Source organism: Drosophila grimshawi, unplaced genomic scaffold (genome assembly GCF_018153295.1).
Source record: "Drosophila grimshawi isolate 15287-2541.00 unplaced genomic scaffold, ASM1815329v1 contig_1369, whole genome shotgun sequence".
In the NCBI taxonomy this organism is placed as follows: Eukaryota; Metazoa; Arthropoda; class Insecta; order Diptera; family Drosophilidae; genus Drosophila; species Drosophila grimshawi.
Window position 1 is genome coordinate 6,114,633 of NW_025062891.1, and position 21,475 is coordinate 6,136,107.

The 21,475-nt window shown below is 37.4% G+C and overlaps 3 protein-coding genes across 11 annotated transcripts; 1 reads left to right on the plus strand and 2 right to left on the minus strand.

The window, feature by feature from the left end:
• Positions 1–9: 9 nt before the first annotated feature.
• LOC6560732 (nose resistant to fluoxetine protein 6) lies at positions 10–2,949 on the minus strand. The gene is made up of 10 exons (XM_001987576.3): positions 2,856–2,949; positions 2,489–2,790; positions 2,075–2,240; positions 1,864–2,016; positions 1,223–1,764; positions 1,078–1,157; positions 911–1,024; positions 497–843; positions 294–436; positions 10–239 (listed from the first exon to the last, which is right to left on the minus strand). The coding sequence occupies exons 1-10, from the start codon at positions 2,929–2,931 to the stop codon at positions 57–59; spliced, it is 2,106 nt and encodes a 701-aa protein (XP_001987612.2). The 5' UTR covers positions 2,932–2,949; the 3' UTR covers positions 10–56.
• A 397-nt stretch (positions 2,950–3,346) lies between these two features.
• On the minus strand, positions 3,347–11,779 carry LOC6560733 (alaserpin). Of its 9 annotated transcripts, none has more exons than XM_032733980.1 (4): positions 11,644–11,779; positions 10,095–11,056; positions 9,888–10,029; positions 3,347–3,594 (listed from the first exon to the last, which is right to left on the minus strand). In XM_032733980.1, exons 1-4 carry the CDS (start codon positions 11,657–11,659, stop codon positions 3,473–3,475), a joined length of 1,242 nt encoding a protein of 413 aa, XP_032589871.1. In that variant the 5' UTR covers positions 11,660–11,779; the 3' UTR covers positions 3,347–3,472. The 9 variants fall into 9 exon arrangements, with proteins under 9 accessions (XP_032589871.1, XP_032589864.1, XP_032589870.1 ...); XM_032733973.1 differs by lacking the exon at positions 3,347–3,594 and adding an exon at positions 3,629–3,932; XM_032733979.1 differs by lacking the exon at positions 3,347–3,594 and adding an exon at positions 3,988–4,297.
• A 651-nt stretch (positions 11,780–12,430) lies between these two features.
• Positions 12,431–14,765, plus strand: LOC6560734 (serine protease inhibitor 42Dd). The gene is made up of 4 exons (XM_001987578.2): positions 12,431–12,495; positions 12,943–13,840; positions 13,901–14,042; positions 14,103–14,765. Exons 2-4 carry the CDS (start codon positions 12,968–12,970, stop codon positions 14,291–14,293), a joined length of 1,206 nt encoding a protein of 401 aa, XP_001987614.1. The 5' UTR covers positions 12,431–12,495; positions 12,943–12,967; the 3' UTR covers positions 14,294–14,765.
• The last annotated feature ends 6,710 nt before the right edge of the window (positions 14,766–21,475 follow it).

Consider the following 21,475-nt stretch of genomic DNA (forward strand, 5'->3'; position numbering starts at 1 on the left):
CCCAAAGAACGGAATATTTTATTTATTTGCCAAATTGAAATTAAAATACCAAAATATTAGCGCGAATTAAGCTCAATTTGAAATGCATTTGCATAGTTTGCATTCGGCTTTTGGTCAACAACAGTTGACTCTTGGCTAGTTAGCTGTTTTAAGAGTTCTGCCAGCGGGTATTCAAATAGCAACGCCACAACAAAAGCCAAAATTTGCGTCAGGACAAACACAACAATTACATTGCCAAACTGAAAATAAAAGCAAAATTATATTTCCAATTTATGATTTAATCAAAACCTTACCAAATATAATTTGTTGACATAGATTGGCTCTCGAAAATAACCAGCAACGAGGCGCAATACAAAAGTATGCCACAGAAAAGTCTGAAATGAAAGTCGAGCCAAAGGTCGAAAAATGGCCAGAGAACTAAATTCGAAGGCCAGCCCTGGAAAAAAAGATAGGAAGAATAATAGAAACACTCGCTAAATCAATGGGTTCCACTTACAGCCCACTTTGAAGCACATGCAGCACACAAAGCCCGCACAGACCAGAATCCATAGATTCTTGTAGAGGCACGCATAGAGTGCCAGCCAAATGGAGGGCTTCTCAAAGTCGTGCCTGATAAAGATGAAGCCAGAGAAGAGGATCAAAAAGAGGATCAAGAACAGCATCCACATGCCCAGCTCCAACTTCGAGTTGCCTTTGTAGCTGGCCCCATTTGGAGTGGAACGCGACTTGAGATAGAGATGAGCACAGAGGAAACCCATCAAATAGCCACCGATATTTGTGTAGAATGGCAAATAGATGCTGTAAAAGGTCTCCACATTCCGAAAATATAAATATCGATAGTTTCTATCGATAGTTGCTGTTGAGTTAGAAATTCTCTTTTAGTTTAAATTATAACTCCAATCAGACTTACTCAGGCTTCATGTGATAAGCTGCATCCAGTTTTAGGTAATAGGTCAACAGAGCTGGCACAGCCAATGCCAATGCGATCAGCACTATATACATATATCTGGCCAGTCTGGGATATCTGCAAACAATGTCTGATAAGCTTTAGCTTTCTTTTGAATTGGCTTTTCTTACTTATTTGCTATGATGATGACAATGAGGAAGAGTTCAAAGAGCTGCATATCTGCTGATAAATACCAAGTTTGGTGTGCACACTGTCAGCGAAATATATATGGTTTACAGGGTATACTCTAGTCAGGCATATAGTCAGTGCACTTACGCTCTCCTCCAGCAGAAAATTGTTCACAAAGAAAACATTCTTCCACCAGTTCTCGCGACAGAAAACTCTTTCGGCCTCCGTCAAATGTCTCCAAAGAGGTCCATTGCCCAAACGGGTTAAAATTGTGCCATTGCAAAGGATCAACATAATTAACGATGGCAGCAGCCTAAAATATCTGCAAAAGAACACTCGAAAATAAACCGCAATACAACGCAGAACTCCCGTCTCCGGCTTGATCCACTTAAGCTTCGTAAAATTCACGTAGAGTAGAAAAGCGCTCATTACGAAAAATATTTGAATGCAGGCGTTGCCATTCTGAAATATTGAAGCCTCAAATTTGTAGAGATACTGCTCGAAAAACTCCGGATTCTGCAGCTGCACCGTCATAAAGACCATCAACGTGTGTCCCATTATAACGATAAAAACGCCCATCACCCGGAAAGCATCAAAGAAGCGCAGATCCTTGGAGATATCGCTGCTCAAGGGCAGCACAAGACGATAATAATTGCGGCACAGCGAAAAGGAGCAGAGAAATCTTTGAGCTAACCGGGAGAGTGTAATAGAGAGAGAATCAGATAATGAGAGAGAGAGAGAGAGAGCTAAGAGTTGAGCAAGATAACAGCTTTTAGTGTGGAGCTAACCACGCATCCTGAGGCGCTGCTGGTAAAAGAGATTCCCATTAGTTGAGCCGGATACATTTTGCTGTCGCTTGAGGCTGAAATCATAGTAGCTTGAGAGCACGGTGAGCAGCAGCAGCAGGATGAGCAGCCCGTAAACAAATAAATCGAGTGCATCTGCGTGGACAAACGGTTAACAACTTGCGAATTGCTGGTCACACTTAAGCAAATTTACCGTGTTCGAGTGGTTCATCGGCTCGCTCGCAGTATTCAATGCTGCTGCGCAGACGCAATTGGAATCTGTTGCCCAGCTGGCGATTAAGGCAGCTATTGATTAGGTGGTCGTAGAGTAGGCGCTCATCTGATGTCCGCTTATGCACTTTGGTATAATAACTGCTCAGCTGTGCAGGTGCACGAATGTTAATACAATCAAACTACATTTATGCTTTGCTCAATTTGCAAGTTTAGAAAGTGAATTAAATATACAAAAAAAGGTGGCAACGCTTTAAGCGACTAACTCCCAAACAGCAATTTGGTAACACTTCAAGAGAAATTGGCCGTTACATTTTAAACATAAATTTGACTTTATGAAGTTTTTTTGTTGCAAATTGAGCAGCAAATATATATAAAAGCAAAATCCAAGACTTACCTCTTCATCTGCCACCTTTCCCTCGTACAGCTGCTGTATCTGAAATTTGGAGAGAGTATGCAGCGCCTGTTTGCAGCGTTCTAAACAAACCCCCACAAATAGATGATCGTGACGAAAGTGATGCTTCTCATCGCGCGACACTCGCTCGATCTGCTGCCAAAGATTGGAGCTGGCATTGGACACAATCTCAACGTAGACGAGGCAGTAGGTGCTGCGGAATAAAAGACGACTAGGTGGCTGCTGTAGGCACAGATCGTAGTCATCCAGGTGATACAGAGCAGGCATTTGCTTATAGGCAGTTACTGTTGAGTTTGAATTTGTATATCAAAATCGAACTGGATTGGGGAACCATTTCCGCATCACTTACAGTTAAATTGCGCTCCAACACAATGAAGCATTATTAGCAGCAGTGCGAAACCGAAGCAATGCATCTTGATTCGCATTGCAAGATTAACTGTTCGAGACTCGCTCGAGACATTTTCGCAAAATTGATATATGAAATGTAGGATTTGCGTGCCTGAATTAAACGCATCAATGGTTGAGTAAATGCTTTATATATTATACAACGGATCAATCAGAATACACAAAAACAACTATTAATATAAGGTCAGAGTTGCAAGCTTTTCTAATTTCAAACTGCAAACCCTAAACAGATGAAGCTTTTTTTAAACTTGAGTAAATGCTTTATTTATCTCATATCATCATATCTGTTCCACTTATGCCAACATTGTATGTCTTTTAAATATATTCATATATTAACTTAATGAAATAAGCTTTTCCATTTATACTTACATGTTCACAACCAGAGAAATTCCAACAGGAAACTTAAATAACTTTTTTCAAATTTATATAAAGAACGCAAAGTTTCTGTTTCAAACAGACAATTTATTTATGTCGTTTGCCATTGAGCTTAAAACTAGTTGGCTTCGTTTTTTGTTTTTGTTTCTTATTGTTTTGTATTGTTTTGCTTAGACTATCGGTGAATCAGGCCAAATATTTGCCAGCAAAGAGTAAAATGTCGCTTTGGGTCTTGATAAAGTAGGCAAACGGATGTTTAGCAAAGAATTTGTGTCGCCTGAGAGCCATGACGGGCATGATGCGGAAAACTGTGGATAAGTCATAGAACGCCATAGAGTTCAATTTGTTCAAATATTATTTATTATAAAATACAATTAACATGCTTGATTAGTGGCAAAAAATAGAAGAATTAAAAGGTTTTAGTAAAATCGATTGTCGTCGTGTGCAGTCTTTGTGGAATGGTATTTTGGGTGTTATGTTATCATGTTATTATTCTATCTTTTTATTTATTATAGTTTTAATTGCTTGCCAGCAAAGAGCACCGCGCCCTGCTTAGTGGCAATGTAGTAAAAGAATGGATGCTCTGCATGGAAACGTATGGGCTCCGGCTGGAACATGGGCATCGATGCAAAGCACATGACCATAGCTGAAATAATGGGAGACAAGAACAAAAAACACACCCGATTAAAATACTATTCCAATACGATACAACAATACCCACTGCCAAATGATTGTGAGCCACGTGATAGTGTGATACTCAAAGTTATTTACTGTTCTCAATCATAATCTATAAAACAAAATCTATGCCATGCAAAAGGGAATGATTTGTGAATGTATCTTTTCTTTAGTTCATTGATTGGAAATAGTTAAATTGGCTTTGCATTGCTCAAAACTGTTGCAGCTTGCCAGCAAAAAATACAGCATCCTGCCCATTGATTATATAATAAAGACAGGGGTGATCTGCATTAAAATCAATTGGATCCGGCTCAAGCATCAACACATCCAGCATTTCTGTAGAAATGAAACCAAGAGAACTTATGGTTTATTGGATACACAAAGAGAAAATACCCATCGACATGCTTTCTGCAATTTTATTACTAAATATGTAGGTGGGTAAATATGCATTATTAGTAGAATAAAATCTATTTCAAAATCGTCGCAATTTTGACCCATTTCATTAATATGAGAGATAAACATTAAACTGCGAATGATTAATAATGTTCAACGACTGAGATTAACAAGAAGATCCCTACTTCTATGGATATCGACAATACATTTTATTACTGTAATCGAGTATTTAGTAATAAACATAGTAATTGAAAGGATTTATTAGCGAATTCATTGTCTGAGATTATATCAAAACTTTTGCATTTTCCCGGCAAAGAGCACCGCAACCTGCTTATTGACTATATAGTAAAGGAATGGATGATCGGCATAAAAGCGTTGGGGCCCCCGCATTTGCCTCGCTCTCAGGTGTATGGTTAAGACTGTAATAATATAAAACAAGAACCAAGAAGAGAAGCGCTTTTAGTCGTGGATAGATATATATTTATACCTTAATGCCATGCACTAATATTAATATGAAGAACGAAGGAGAGGATGGAAGACCTCTTTAAATTAAATAGGAAATTTTACTTTGGCCAAATATTCGCTTTAAGTTCTTCAATAGGAAAATACAAGTTTTATAATCGCAACAATTTTATATTATTATTACTGTTAAATACAGCAAAATCCAATCATAAACTTAACAATCTTGCTTAGTTCTGTGACCTTCTACTAAGAATTTTCTGATTATTTGTTGGTATTTTTAATAGCAATTCATTTATAAGGAATAATATTGGTAATAAATTTATTTTCTGCCGTGAGCAACACATGCTGATGCTTAAAGTAGCTGGAGATTTTTATTATTGTTATTAAAATTGGTTGCAGTTGGAAATATATATTATTATAGTGTTGAAAGCCCAAAACAAATGCTGGATGCGACGTGTGATGACATTTTTGGGGTTCTTACAAACAAATAAGCGCAAAAAATAGAATGGGGCACTAGAGGGTTAATTATAGTATAACTTAATCTATAAGCAAAATATTTACGACTTTTTAAATTAGCGATAATTTAAATTGCTTTCTAGCATTTGTAATGGCGTGCACAAAGATTGAGTAAAATTTATAATAAAATACTACCAGCCTTTAAGGCTTGTGTTAGTTATCGAGTTGAACATTATACTAATAGGCAATTTGTGATTTATGTGGATTTTCATTACTTAAAATTGTTGCAATTTGCCGGCAAAGAGTACCGAGTTCTGCTCATTGATAATGTAATAGAGGAATGGATGATCAGCATTAAAATCAATCGGATCAGGCTCAATAATCAACATATCCACTTGTATCATCATGGCTGTATAAATGAAAGATAAATACAAAACGCGTATAATTAATCATTTTGGATGACTGAGTCGAACAACTAGTTGGTGAATTAAACACAAAAGTGATCACGATCAAGCAGAAAGTCAACAAGTCAACAAGACTACAATTTGCCATTTTATTACAGTACTAAAATGATTAATAATAATAAAAATATTAATGAAAAAAAAATTTGGGCAACTTTTAATAATGCAATCACATCAAAAATGTTGCATTATTCCTTATTTTTGCTTATTGGCTATATAATAATGAATGGATGATCTGCAAAGGTTGGGATCTTTTGCAGAGAATGACATATAGTTTATCCTGCAATAGTTTAAGTCAAGGACAAAAAAGCAAATTTGTTAGTAATGCGATTTACATACAGTTTTGAAGAAATAAAGCACGAGAAAATATCTCTTTAAATAAAAATCAAGCTCCAAGTTCTTGAATAGGAAAATGTGAGTTTTGTCATTGCGAGAATTTGGCATTATAAAATGAATTACAGTTCTGTTTTATTATATAAATTTTATTTAAATTCAATAGTAATAATCTAAACAGCACTCTGACATTTTATAATAACAAATCAAGTAGATAGTATAATAAAACTGTTAAGCAGAATATTTCTAGCAAAAGGAACACTTTGTAATTCGTGTCATTAATTGTTAGCTGAAAGCCTATATATGTATAACCCACCCATTTAGGCTAAATTCTTAATAAATAAAACATAATAATATCTACTTTAAGGGCAACATGTCTGCTTTGGTATATTCAAAACAATTACACTGCTTGTGTAGAATGATTCACCAGTGGAAATCTAAATTTGGCATCTATTAGAAACATGTCGTGCCCCAAGTTAAAGTAAAATGTATACTAAAATACTACCAACAAATGACTGTCTTTGTGACTTGTGTTAGTTATTTAAATATTGGTACAAATTGCATTAAGAGGGATTGCCTAAAATTGTTGCAATTTGCCGGCAAAGAGCACCGAGTTCTGCTCATTGATAATGTAATAGAGGAATGGATGATCAGCATTTAAATCAATCGGATCAGGCTCAATAAGCATGTTACTTATCATCATGGCTGTGTAAATGAAAGATAAACACAAAACGCGTATAATTAATAATTTTGGATGAATGAGTTAATTAACTAGTTGGTGAATTAAACACAAAAGTGATCAGGATCAAGCAGAAAGTCAAAAAAGACTACAATTTGCCATGAAAACAAATTTGGGCAACTCTTAATAATGAAATCACATCAAAAATGTTGCATTATTCCTTATTTTTGCTTATTGACTATATAATACATGAATGGATGATCTGCAAAGAAAGGTTGGGGTCCTTTGCAGAGAATGACATATCCTGCAATAGTTTAAGCCAAGGACAAAAAAGCAAATTTGTTAGTAATGCGATTTACATACAGTTTTGAAGAAATAAAGCACGAGAAAATATCTCTTTAAATAAAAATCAAGCTCCAAGTTCTTGAATAGGAAAATGTGCATTTTGTCATTGCGAGAATTTGGCATTATAAAATGAATTAAAGTTCTGTTTTATTATATAAATTTTATTTAAATTCAATAGTAATAATCTAAACAGCACTCTGACATTTTATAATAACAAATCAAGTAGATAGTATAATAAAACTGTTAAGCAGAATATTTCTAGCAAAAGGAACACTTTGTAATTCGTGTCATTAATTGTTAGCTGAAAGCCTATATATGTATAACCCACCCATTTAGGCTAAATTCTTAATAAATAAAACATAATAATATCTACTTTAAGGGCAACATGTCTGCTTTGGTATATTCAAAACAATTACACTGCTTGTGTAGAATGATTCACCAGTGGAAATCTAAATTTGGCATCTATTAGAAACATGTCGTGCCCCAAGTTAAAGTAAAATGTATACTAAAATACTACCAACAAATGACTGTCTTTGTGACTTGTGTTAGTTATTTAAATATTGGTACAAATTGCATTAAGAGGGATTGCCTAAAATTGTTGCAATTTGCCGGCAAAGAGCACCGAGTTCTGCTCATTGATAATGTAATAGAGGAATGGATGATCAGCATTTAAATCAATCGGATCAGGCTCAATAAGCATGTTACTTATCATCATGGCTGTGTAAATGAAAGATAAACACAAAACGCGTATAATTAATAATTTTGGATGAATGAGTTAATTAACTAGTTGGTGAATTAAACACAAAAGTGATCAGGATCAAGCAGAAAATCTATTGACTATATAATACATGAATGGATGATCTGCAAAGAAAGGTTGGGGTCCTTTGCAGAGAATGACATATCCTGCAATAGTTTAAGCCAAGGACAAAAAAGCAACTTTGTTAGTAGTAATGCCATACACCGATTTACATACAGTTTTGAAGAAATAAAGCACGAGAAAATATCTCTTTTAATAAAAATCAAGCTCCAAGTTCTTGAATAGGAAAATGTGAGTTTTGTCATTGCGAGAATTTGAAATTATAAAATTAATTACAGTCCTATTTTATTTTTGAAATGTATTTTATTCAATCTCAACAGTAATAACCTAAACAGCACACTGGCATTTTATAATAACAAGTCGAGCAGGTAGTATAATAAAAATGTGAAGCAAACTTTGTAATTCGTATCAGTAATGCTAGCTGAAGGCCACAGTAGCCATATATATATATATATATATATATATATATATGTATGTATATATATATTTAGGCAAATTGTATTTACTTTAAGGGCAACATGTCTACTTGTCTACTTTGGTATACTTAAAACAATTACAGTTTTCTACTATGTATTTTTGTTGTCACACATTTAATGATAGAGTGGAAACGCCCACTGCTTGTGCAGAATGATTCACCAGTGGAAATCTAAACTTGTCATGCATTTGCTTAGGTAAAATGTATACACTAAAATACTACCAACAAATGACAGTCTTTGTAGCTTGTGTTAGTTATTTAAATAGTAGTACAAATGGCTCTAAGAAGGGGCTCCTAAAATTGTTGCAAATTGCCGGCAAAGAGCACAGAGTTCTGCTCATTGATAATGTAATAGAGGAATGGATGATCAGCATTATAATCAATCGGATCAGGCTCAATTATCATCATTTCACAGCATACGACCATTGCTACAAAAATGAGAGACAAACACAAAACACAGATGATTAGTTGTGAAACAATTGAATGATTCAATGAACGTGATAAGATTGAGTTTATATACAAAAAACACACGCAGAAATAACTATCGAGGGTTATTTAATGTGAGCACATCAGTAATTTATGTTAATTTAATCAGTTATACATTTGAGGTATTTGTTAAAACATGTCGTATACAAATTTCGAGTACTGCAAAAATATCATTATCGTACAAAAAGCTATAGAATCTGCTTAAATTTGATGTTAAAGTTACTTAAACTTTTGCTGTTTGCCAGCAAACAGCACCGCGCCCTGCGTATTGGCAATATAATAGGTGAATGGTCGATTCGCATAGAATGGTATGGGTTCTGGCTCGAATGAGATCGATGACATGCCTACACACATAATTATAGCTGTGGGGATTAGAAAACAGAACGGAGCTAGTAAAAAATGCAAACATGATTATATGCTAAGATTATTAAATAGTGGATGTCCTATTGAATTTAATGAATTATGTTTCTGCTTGAAACAAATGATTGCATTCCAATTTGGCATGTAAATTTCTGACTTTCTGACAGCGAAAGCTGTAGCATTTCACGGCAAAATCGGTACACGATTAGATAAGATTGACGCAATTAAATACATATATAAATTGACATATAGAAATACTGCCATTTTATTATCATTTATCTACGTATCAAGATATAAAGGTATATATATAAAAACACCCGTTTTTATTCTAATCTAGTAACTGTGATCAAAGCTCGTCGTGTTCGCTGCCTGGTGCAGCAAGAGGCGCGTCTGATGTTGCCCCATTTAGCCGTACAACGGAGCCATAGAATATGGGCACATGCTGCGTGTGCGCCAGAACATAGATGAATTGATGATCGGCATGGAACTCGACCGGCTGCTGGTACCCAATGAGGCTCCGTTTTTGACGGATCACAGCGGCTAACAATGAGAACAGACAAAAGACCGAGAGAGACAATGTACAAAACTATCACATGCAATCATGATCAGGATGCAATGGATGATGACCCAAGAACAGAGATGGATGGATTGTCACTTACCGGTGGCTGCCGCTGCCTCAGTTCCATGCTCATTGACATCGATGAAAGCCTTGTGTATGATAGCAGACACCTTCAACTCCTCGGGTGCCTTCAGCATTTTACTAAAGTCTGCCTTATCAGAGAACATGCTCGTCATGCCCAGCTGGAAGTGGGTAGCGAATGCAGTTAGACATCGAGTAAATAGAAATGCAATTGTATTTAAATTACCTCCTTGAAGGCGGGTGTCAGCTCCACTTGGAACTCGGCCTTGAACTTGGGCAGCTTGACCATCACCTGGGTGCTTTGCAGCTGCTCCGTGATCTGAGAAAGCGGCGTGGTGCTTAACTTCTCCTCAAGCTGTGCCAGGCCCGTCTTACTGTTGGGCAACAAGATCAGCATGGACAGATCCGAGTCCTTGTAGGGCAATTCGAGGGCAGCGGCATCCAGATTGGGCAGATTGGCATAGCGGAAGCGTTCCTTCAGATTCATCATCGGCACATTGACGCTTTCGGTTTCGCTCAAATGGAAACGCTCATCGCGCGTGGCATGCTCCGGGAATTTGTGCACCCAGTTGCCCTTAAAGTGAATCGCATTGATCAGCACCAGACGCGTCTGCGCGTCCAGTAGGCTGGGTGCGACGAGATCCTTGATCAGGTTATTCGTCTGCTGCTCCACCCAGGTGTTGATTAGATTTGCTGCCTCCACATTCTTTGAAAAGTCCACGTTCTGGCCGGGCGATAGAAACTTATTGGAGACCAGAGCGCTGAACTCATCATTCAATTCGTAGCCCTTCATCAAGTAGATTTTGTTGGCGATGCGCAGAATGGTGCTCTTCTCATAGGCAGCCAGCACTTGGTGAAAGCTTTCGGCTATTTTGGCCACATCGCTGGATACCAGCTGAAGGCCCCGATCCAACTCGGCGGCAGTCTCCCCGTCAGCCCCCAAACGTGCCATTGCTGCACAGGTCTGAATGGAGAAGGGCGAGAAGACGACATTTGTGTTGGGCTTCGAGGCAACCAGTTTTCCATACATGTTAACCGAAAACTTGGCCAGCCGGCGCGAGAATTCGGCTAAATTTGTGCTCTCTGAGTCGGCCATGACGTCAGCTGGGCTCTTGGAGTGGGGCTGGGTTTGGGCTAGTTGAAGGGGTGCCTGGAGCAGCAGCAGAAGCAGCGAGAGCGTCACACAGACTGTGGGTAGTAAATGACAAATGCGTGTCTTGTGTTAGAGAGAGTTTTGTTGTGGCACAAACAAAAAAAGTGTGAAATGATTTCATCAATTTATATAATTGCAATTGCCATAGATGAGTCACCTCGTCGAGCGTTGTTTAGTATTCGGTGTTGTTTAGCCGTTTTGCCCGTTGTGTTAACTCACAAACTAAATGCGGATTCACAAAAATTTGTCTTTGTGCTTTTCGGCTTTGTTCAATTTCGTTTCTAGCAGCTTCTTATTTTGTCTTTGCTTTACTTCTGCTTTCTCAATGTGTAAACAACGTTACTTTCTTCCGTTTCAACAGGCGACTGAACGCTAACTGAATGCTTGCGCTCAGTTCGCTGTTGTTTTAAACACAGAGAGAGAGAGAGAGAGAACACTACATGCACGTGTATGTGTGAGAGCGCATTTACATTATGTATATCCACATACTTGATTTGCTCTCTCTACATTGTTTCTCTTATATTCACTTTTACACAGCGTGAGCGTGTCAGATCTCTCTTACGGGGTCACTCACGCTTTCTCAGTTGCTTATCAGCTGCTCTTTTGTCTTTTGTTTGCTTACCATCTAATTGCTTCATTTCGGAGCTTATTTGGATAATACCAGAAACCGTTTTAGGATTTACAACTCAATAACAACAACTGAATAACACCGCTGAGCTGATTGTACGAACTGCTTCGACAGATGTCCGTTAAAGACTGACTTGTGCACAGTTCCTACTTACCGTTGGCGCTCTTCTTATCAGTAATTCCGAGTGAAAATTAGACTATGTCGATCTGAATTTGTGCCTTGTTTTGAATAAGTAAATAAATAAATATATACATATTTATATATATATATATATATATATATATATATGTATGTATATATGTGCACATTAGTACTTTGTGTAGGAAATACTGATTAGAATACAAAACCCAACCTACAGCTACTTTTAGTTTTAATTGTCTTTTTACAAATTCTGTAAACAGGTTTTTTCCATTCTTTGCGTTCTCTTCCCTTTCCCATTAACTTGCTCTGCATTCCTTGCTGGTATCGCAACGTAAGATAACCGTATCAGCTATTGACAATGCATGTTCTCATTGGCCAAAGAGTGTTTGTCAGCTGCAACTCTTAAGTAAAAAATTGTGTTTAGATTCAGGGCTTGCAGTCAAATTTATGGAATAGTTTAATTTACTGACAATTGTCATTTTCAAAATGTAAATACTTGTTTAAATTTATTGCGAGGTGTTGTGGAGGAGACACGCGGTCTGCTCTTCTCATACCTTCCAGTCCTCTCCATTACATTTATCTTATCTCTTATAATTGTTTGTGACAATCACTTGGTTCTGACTCACCTGTGGGTTAGTCTGTTCCATATACTCAGCTAAATCGGTTCGTTCCCTTGCATACAATCATCATTGTTGACACTTTCAGGTAAAAAATAAATCAGTTGAAGACGATCCAGCATTTTAATTCATATTTATAAGCTAGCTGTAAATTAAGTTGGGCGCCATAATAAAAAAGACCAATAATAATGATATTTTCTTTCCGCTTGGGACTTTATCTTCAGAATCCCATGTAAAGACAACAGTTATCTTTCTAGACATTCCACAGAAAATATCAACAACAGATATATATAATAATAATTCTAAATTATCTAAATGGTGAAAACAAAAATTAAATATTTAATTATCGTTAATTGAAATTGTTATTGAAAAAACTATACCTCCAATGGTTGTGTCTTTACGAAATTTAATTAATATTCATAAAATAATTTAGTAATCCAGAGTTGAAAATTTGACATTGAGAATGCTTTAAATATTTTTGGCTTTGAAATATGTGATTTTTACGATGAACAATTAAATTTTGAATATATGGCAGATTGGCCTTCTGCGCTGCGTGGAATATGACAGAGAGTCGAGATAGTTTCAATGCCTTTGCCAAGGACCTGTACGATGTGGTATCCAGGAGTGCTAGCGCCCAGAACTGTGTGCAAGGCAGTAATATGATATTCTCACCTGCCTCGATACAAACATCCCTAATGCTCGCCTTTGTGGGAGCGGCTGGATCTACATCGGAGCAGCTGCGCAAGGGGCTAAAGTTGGGACCAGAGGACAGACAAGAGATTGCCAAGATCTATCACGATTTCTGGTCGAGGCTGAGCGAATGTGGGGAGAGATTAAAGCTGAAGACGGTGACTCATTTCTTCGTCAACGAGCAACTGAGTGTGAAGCCCGACTTTGCTGAAATCGCCTTGGACTACTTTCAGTTTAAGCCACAAAAGATGAATTTCGCGCAATCAGCAAAGGCCACACAGCAAATCAACACTTTGGTGGAGCAGGTAACAGAGAACAAAATACGGAACCTTTTGCAGCCGGATGCGGTGAATGCGGAGACAAGTGCTGTCATTGTGAATGCGCTGTACTTTAAGGGACTATTCCATAAACCCTTCTCGCCTGAGTCCACAATGCCCGACGACTTCTATGTGAATAAGAAACAGCTTGTCACCGTTGACATGATGTACCAGGAGGACAAGTTCAAATATGTTGAGCTGCCCGACCTGGATGCCAGAGCGGTTGCGTTGCCCTTCGAGGACTCGGACATATCCATGCTAATTATGCTGCCAAACAAGATATGTGGACTGCCGGAATTGGAGTGCAAGCTAAATCAGCTGGATTTTTGGAGCATTGACAAGAACATGCAGATGCAAGATGTGGAGATAGCCATGCCCAAGTTCACCATTGAATTCGATTTGGATCTGAAGGACACGCTGCAGCAGGTAAGAGATTCCATTGTAGGCTACTTGACAGGCCAAATACAATGAAGTACTCATCCACAGCTAGGCATCACAGACCTATTTGGCGATGGGGCAAATCTGAGTCGAATTTTCGAGGAGGCAAAGGGACAGAAGATCTCAGCAGCCAAGCATCGCGGCTACATCGATGTCAACGAAGCGGGCTGTGAAGCGGCAGCGGTTAGTGGTAAGACTGTCTTCAAGTCGAACAATTAAATTTATAATCCATTCAATTGCCTATTTGCAGTGTTGAAAGTGGTGCCAATGAGCTTGAATATGAATAAAGAAACCTTTAAGGTGGATCATCCATTCCTATTCCTTATTCGGAGCAGCAAAGCAATCTTTTTCGTCGGTCGCTATTTGGAACCACAGCAAAAAAATTATTTTCAGGTTAACTCTGTTCTGACTGATTCCTTATTGCCTCTTTTAACTAGATAAATATTTATAAATAGTAAAAAAAAACATTGTCTAACATTTATTTTTACTTGCATTGTTAAAAATAGTCGAAGGGATGATTCCAAGTCGTAAACAATATTATTGAAATGCTGAATTATAATTGTGCCAACAAAGTAAAAATTACTTTAAATAATAATTTACACTTTCTATTGAGTATTATTACAATTGATAGCTGATTCATATTTATTATAATTACTTTTCTCTTTTTGTTCAATTTAATTAGTATGCAAATCGGTATTTGGCATTTTAATATCCATTTACTACTAACAGATTTTCTTCTTTATTCTTGGAGGATGGCTGAGGAGGGAGCCCGAATATTTCTATTTAGACCATCCATTGTTTTTTTTAATGTAATATTAATATTAATAATATTTAATGCAAACATTTTAATATAATTTATGTCAAAAATCCGCCAAAGCATTTGTTCAATAAATATTTATATTATTACACAAAATTAGTCATTTAATTATATTTTATAAAATGTGGTTTTCGTGCTCGTATAGAATATGGCTGTCGAAGGTATTCAAGCAGGTGAATCAGACAGTTTTCTCTTGATTGAGTGTTAGTTCAGTGAGTTACTCTCAGCTGGGCATGTTTCAGCCAAGCGGAATTTGAAGAAAGCTATAAAAATTATTTCGGAATCTATTATCTATGATTAGCCAATTATAATTGTGAATATTTGCGTTGGCTGCGTTTTGTACATTCCCCATTTGCGTTGGCTCCGTTTTGTTTTGTAAGTCCCCCATTGCTTATCAGAAATGGTATAAATATATTTATAGCTGCTAATGAGCGGGGTTTTGACTTTGTTAATATTTGTTTCACTCTGTTTTAGCACAATCAATAATATTAATATGATAGGCTGGCCTCAACTGGGAAAACACCATTGGTAAACGCATTGCCCATTCAAACTGTCACTCATTTTGGCATTAGCCGGAAGTCGCTTTTGGGCAAAACGGATGTCAAAAAACAAAACTGAAAGACCCCAAACGCATTCAAAAGAACGCACAAATCTTAATATGGCTCGAAAATATCACAGCAAACACTTTGAAAGGCGATTTCAAATGGCTCAACTTCGATTCTTGGTCAACTGGGCGCATTGATAGAGAGGCCAGTTCAAAAGCCGCTTGACGCCACCGGCGGCTGTAAATGGATGCCCCATTTAAATTGCAATTGCAGGACACCAATAGGAATTCATCAGCAGCAGAGTAATCTTTGCTTTGCTTGGCATTTGAAGTTGGTTTGCTGTCGCCAAAGGCTACCTTGACGCATGTTAATTTAATGATAATTAAGTTTTTGTTATTTAGTTTATAAATTATACAAATTTACTGATTGTAGCTATCAATCTTCTATGTATATATGTGTAGCTAGATTTCTCAATCCCACAACTTAAAACATATATTCACATCTATTGCCTACAGACCGACATGACTCCCTCGACTTGGCTAGTGATATTTTATGAAATGAAATGAAATTACGTGAAATGTTTATTTATTTAGGAGGAAGTAAATAGCTCAATTTATCTCATACAGAAGCATTACAAAACTATTTAAACAGGAGCTCTCCCTCAAGCTGAATTCTTAATTCCATAACAAGTATTTAACACATGAACCAATTTTTGGGACTAAAGACAAAGTTTTATTAAATGCAAACCGCTGCAGGGCAAAAAGAAGAACAGACTTTGATTAGTTTCGGTTGTTTCAGTGACAGTTTTTACTGTTGTTGGCATTCCAACCGACAACTGATGCTGATCGATGATTAGAGGCGAACTGGCAACGGTGGCAACTATCGAGTTTGGCAATGCTCACGGGGCCAGTTAACGCTCATAGAGGAGGACTATTCGTTCAATTCGTTTATTTGTTTACGGCGTGTGTCCGGCGAAAACAGCTGGCAATAAATCAAAGTTGCTGCAGTTATCAATCCACGACGAAGTGGCCGCCAAACAACTGTGAGATGCACCAGCGAAATTTGAATGCCATCGTTAAAAGACCAAGCACGAGAGACACACTCAGTCAAACACACTCAGTCCAACACACACACACACACACACACACACACACACACACACACACACACACACACACTTATACACAAAATGCCGACAAATTCTCTGCAATCAGGAATTCTTTTTTGGGCAGGTTATGAGTGGACTAGAGTTTTTGGCCAGCTTTTTTGTATTGTGTTGCCGGTTAGTGCTTTTTGCTGTTGTCTATACTTTGAGGCAAGCCTGAACAGCCTGCAGCATTGTAGCTGGCATACGGTTCACTTTTACCCTAGAATATCTTAAAGCATTGCATATTCGCATATATCAAACAGCTCTTCATTTGAATTGATAAATAACAAAAGGTTGCTAGCGAGGAGAGTTTCAGAAGAAACCCGATTCGAAAGATTTGCCTATTGAGACCACTTTCCGTATCCAGGTCATTGATTCGGAAAAAAAAATTATTGATAGTCAGGACTCGGGACTTGGAACTCGAAATTATATTTATATAATATTAGATATATAATAAAATGAGAAAGAACTGCTATTTTATGAAGAGACCCAAGCAGAGCGGAGTCAGCCGGCAATTTTCTTAACTTACTTCAAGATATTAACATGTTTTAAGGAAATTGTATTTATCCTACTGCTAAATCTTCTTCTATATATAGTCATATTGTATCACTGCCTGTCTCTAAAATACATATCCCTTTAATGCGTTCATAATTTAATGCAATATTATTGTGCGCAAGGTTATAATGAGGGAAAAATGATATATTTAAAAATAAAATGAAAAGTAACCTTCGTTTGGTTAAAAACCAATTTATTCTATACAGTAAGCTGGGCAGCTGAAGTGTGCGAAAATCAACAAAAATTATAAAATGATTAAAAACATAATTGATATTGCATCAGGTGCAGCAACAATTGCAGCATTCAAGTGAAAAATAATTTGTATGGATTTACGCACGTATCAAACATTTTAATTAAATTTGCTTGTTGCTTGTTGTGACATTTTGTGTGATTGTGTTACACTTTCGACAGTTGGCTCGAAGGTCACCTGTCTAACGTGCCGCTTGCCATCTGCTGTGGCAGACCAAACGACACTAATTGGTGGCACTGCGCTGCGGCCTATGGGAGCGGGGTGTGGCAGCATCAACGAAGTACAGAGAAAATTTGCGTCAAACTTCCCTGTGTGTGTGTGTGTGTGTGTTGTTAGTGGCAACGAGAGCTTTTTGCGTTTTGCGTTTCACGATTTCCGTCAGCAAATTGAAATTGAAATGCCGGCACAAGACCGCAACGGCAAACGAAAACGGAAACGGAAGGAAACGCAACGCGCTGCACACAGCAGCAAGTATGAAATTTCCACGTCTCAAGGTGGATGCATGCCAAAGGCAGACTACGTATCGACTACTTCAAAGATAGTCCCGGCACCCTCAGGGGGAAAATAGAGCAGATGTGGCCATTACAAGAACTATAATGATGCCGCTGCTGCATTTGTCATTGCCAAGAATTTAGCCAAATTGGCAAACACTGTTTGCTGCTGTCAGCCTCAGTCAGCCTCAGTCAGTCTCTCGTCTCTCGTCTCGCAGCTCCAGTATCAGTTGTAGATAACATTAATAGAAATACCTCAGGGAAATTCGAGGAAATTTTGAGGCGCCTTATCATTACTATTGAACAAATTACTTATTAAAGCCAATCAGATTTTTGTTAAAATAAAAAATGGTAAAGCTTTTAATTTCATTAGCAGCCTAAAATAATTTTAAGCTTGAGCAGTTTTTAAAAATAATTATACGCCATGTTGTTCATTGCTAAGTCAACTGGAAAATTGGGTTGTCAGCGCAAAAAATAAGTCATTAAAAATGGTAGTTGAAATGAATTATAAATACGCTAATTATGTTATATTGCACAGCAATCTGATTTTACCAGTCTCTAAGATATTAATCATACGCCATAATATTGTATCAAATTTGTATAACATAAGGTAAGTATTATCAACGGAATAAATGGCAATATTGCAAGTATCTGCAAGTTGGCTAATTGCTAAGAATATTGGAAAAGTTGTTGTTTTCATTAATTGCTTAAAAAATATTGATCTGAAGCTGCTTTTTATAAAATTCATTCGCCTTGCTCTTCATTGTTAGATCAAGTGGAAAATTGGGTTGTCAGCGCACAAAAGATAAAATCATTGAAAATGCTAGTCAATATGAATTTTGAAATTGTTAATTATGTGAGATATGGCATATATATACAGGACTTCAGTAAACAGTTTTTCGGCAATAATACCTGAGAGCAACAAACTGAATCTGCCGATGAAATGCGTATATGAGAAGATATTGAAGATATTGCAGCAAATATCAAACCAATAATCGGAAATATGGCAAGTGTGCTAATTGCTGTCTCAGATACATGTTAAATGGACACACAAGGAGCAGCCAAGACTAGGATAAGGCATCCCTATTGCTGTGCGTATCTATTCATCAGGCTTGTGTTGGTTTTTGCTTTCATTTCGAACTGGAGCTGGAAGCAATTGTCCACTTGTCAGTTTCATTTTGCAATTTTGCAGCAGTAACAGCAGTAGCAGCAGCCACAAGGATACAGAGCAAGGATACGGAGCAAATGAAGAAGGCGGTGGGGAATGGTTCCTTTTGGCTTTCAGGTGCATATGACAACTTTGGTAATTAAGGAATTATGTCATGCGCACATTTGCGTTTACATTGCAATGAGTGCCAGTTAAGTTTGTTATGCGTAGATGTGTTTCTGTGAGTGTGTGTGTGAGTGTGTGTGTGTGTGTGTGTGTGTGTGTGTGTGTGTGTGGAGAGCAGTTCCTTTTAATAGCTATTGGTTGTCATGGCAGAATACTTTTTAGAGATTTGCTTGCATATACCAATTGGCATTTAATTTGAAAAGTTGCCCGCCAGCGTTTTATATCACATTTATCACATTTCATATTTGACTACAACCGAATCCTTCAACTGACCAAGAAATTAAAAAAAAAAAAAAGAGTTTCGTTGTCAACAAGCTTATTTAATGAATCGAGATCCGTTTGCTGCTCAGTATTCAGAATTACCATTTTTTGTATGCTGTTCAATGTCAGGCACAGTTCACAGAACATGAACAAACATTAAAAAAAAAGTGGAGAAAGTAAATTGAAATACGCACTGAGGACCGACATGCCCAAAACTTTTTGTGCCCGACAGCAGATAACAGACATAACCCCACTCACATTGACACAGATATATACACACATTTACTGTAAAACTACCGCAAAAATGATAATAAAATACGTGTTGGGGTTCCTGTTGCTATACGTGAACGCTTCACTGCAGCAACGTAAAAGAATCATTAAAATAAACAACAAAAACACACAAAAAAACGAGTCAAAAAGTTGAAGTTGCGAGTGCTGGACTGATAGGATACTCTGTTTACCCTCTTTGCATTAAAAATTGATAAAAAGGGTTTGATGAAGAAAGCATATCCGCCAACAACAGCTAAGCCGACTTCTCCATACCCATTTTTACAAACTAGAGATTTCCAATTAGCATCGTTTACGAAACACTGACAGAAATCGGATATTCATATTACATATTTGCTAATTGAATACGAGATTTTTTGTACTTCAATGGAAAATCTTACATAAGAAATTGCAAGTTCAAGTTAAGAACTACAATCTAACTGTAGAGTGTGTTTGAATCAGTTTAGGATTCAGCAATGTGCCCTTGATGCCAGGTGATTATTTTTTCTCGACCTTTAATGTGTGTCAAGCATATAGGTGTGCAAATCCTTGTACAGGGCTTTGGCAACCTCCATTTAACCAGTAAAAGGCTACAGGGCATGAAAACAAAAAGAAAATTGACAAGCTATGAGTGTGAGTGTGAGTGTGAGTTCGAGGAAAACCAGTTAACGCTCTTGCATAGACAGTTGCCTGACATCGGGCGTGTCTGGACGAGTCAGGTTAATGAAAGCTGTTGTTAACCGAAAGTTGTGGACGTAAAACGGAAACCGGCTAGATTGGGCAGCTGAATGCGTCCTGGCTGCCCATTTTGGGTATGCAAAGTGCAAAACGCTGTCAACACTTTAAATTGAACGTATGCCACTGACTGTCGTTGAAAATGCAACATTAACCGATTCAAAAGAATTCGGCATATATCAATTGAAATCTCAGCTTGTTACAAATTATTGGATTATTTGCGATGCTTTTGTTTGGTTTGCCATTGTTGATTGTGGACCCACTTTGCGGATAATTAACATTTGTAAGTGCTGCCAGCATGTCAATATTGACAAAAGCGGCAAACAATGTAATGAATTTCTGTCTACCACTCGAACCTCAACCCCTATGACAGGTGCTCAGCAGAGGAAGCCACTCTGACAGCAATACCTAATTGTAAGATTACAATTTTTTTATTGGTTATTCGATTCGATTGCGGTTACTCGAACAATATTCGGCAGTGCTATGCCTGGTGAAGAGCATCATCGACTTGTTGTCGGGCTACACACATGAAGGATAACTGGAGCAGCAGGCCTGCCAGCTTAAATTGCGAATTGATGTATTTCGATTTGAGTGGCAGGTTGGTTCAAATTACCCGCAGCTATGAATCCGGTTTTTGCATTAATAACTGAGACTTTTCTTTGATTGAACATACTTAAATAATTATTAAATAAATACAACTAGCTTCGATTGTTTGATAATACATAAATAAATATAAATAAAACAAAAAGTGAACGATTTATGAGAAGACTCAAAATAGCTTTGAATTTATAGTTGTGATATATAAATAATAAAAAAAACAATAGTTAATTTTGGCAATAATTTAACGACAAGAACGAACTTTAATTTAAATTTAAATTTAAATATTTAAACTTTATATAGGATTAAAAATTATTCCCTTAACTGCTTTATAATAAGCGTTCAATATCAGAGACAGCCTCGAGAAATACAATGCAACATGCACAAATTGAAATATCCGAGAACTGGAGAGGTAGATGGAGTGGGAGAGGGGGAGAGGGTCAGTTGGCAATGCGATTGGTAGCAGTCCTTCGAACATGTTCCAGGCAAACATTTCCAGCGAGGAGACATCGTCAATTCGAAGTGAAGGCCCAAGCTTTCGGTGCGAGTCCTGGCTAAGAACGAGTCAGGCATTTGCTGCTGTGCCATAAAAGCGAATTGGCGTTGCCCCTGCTTGGCGCTCGTG

What these genes read in the sequence shown, in the direction of transcription:
- LOC6560734 (XM_001987578.2), top strand. Translation starts at nt 12,968, where the DNA reads ATGACAGAGAGTCGAGATAGTTTCAATGCCTTTGCCAAGGACCTGTAC. An exon ending in TGAAGGACACGCTGCAGCAG is followed by an intron (nt 13,841 to 13,900) that starts GTAAGAGATTCC and finishes ACTCATCCACAG; the next exon opens with CTAGGCATCACAGACCTATT. An exon ending in TGAAGCGGCAGCGGTTAGTG is followed by an intron (nt 14,043 to 14,102) that starts GTAAGACTGTCT and finishes GCCTATTTGCAG; the next exon opens with TGTTGAAAGTGGTGCCAATG.
- LOC6560733 (XM_032733971.1), bottom strand. An exon ending in TGACACCCGCCTTCAAGGAG is followed by an intron (nt 10,030 to 10,094) that starts GTAATTTAAATA and finishes ACCCACTTCCAG; the next exon opens with CTGGGCATGACGAGCATGTT. An exon ending in TGAGGCAGCGGCAGCCACCG is followed by an intron (nt 9,769 to 9,887) that starts GTAAGTGACAAT and finishes TCTCATTGTTAG; the next exon opens with CCGCTGTGATCCGTCAAAAA.
- LOC6560732 (XM_001987576.3), bottom strand. Translation starts at nt 2,931, where the DNA reads ATGCGAATCAAGATGCATTGCTTCGGTTTCGCACTGCTGCTAATAATG. An exon ending in CATGTGCTTCAAAGTGGGCT is followed by an intron (nt 437 to 496) that starts GTAAGTGGAACC and finishes CTTTTTTTCCAG; the next exon opens with GGCTGGCCTTCGAATTTAGT. An exon ending in ATGTCAACAAATTATATTTG is followed by an intron (nt 240 to 293) that starts GTAAGGTTTTGA and finishes TTTTATTTTCAG; the next exon opens with TTTGGCAATGTAATTGTTGT.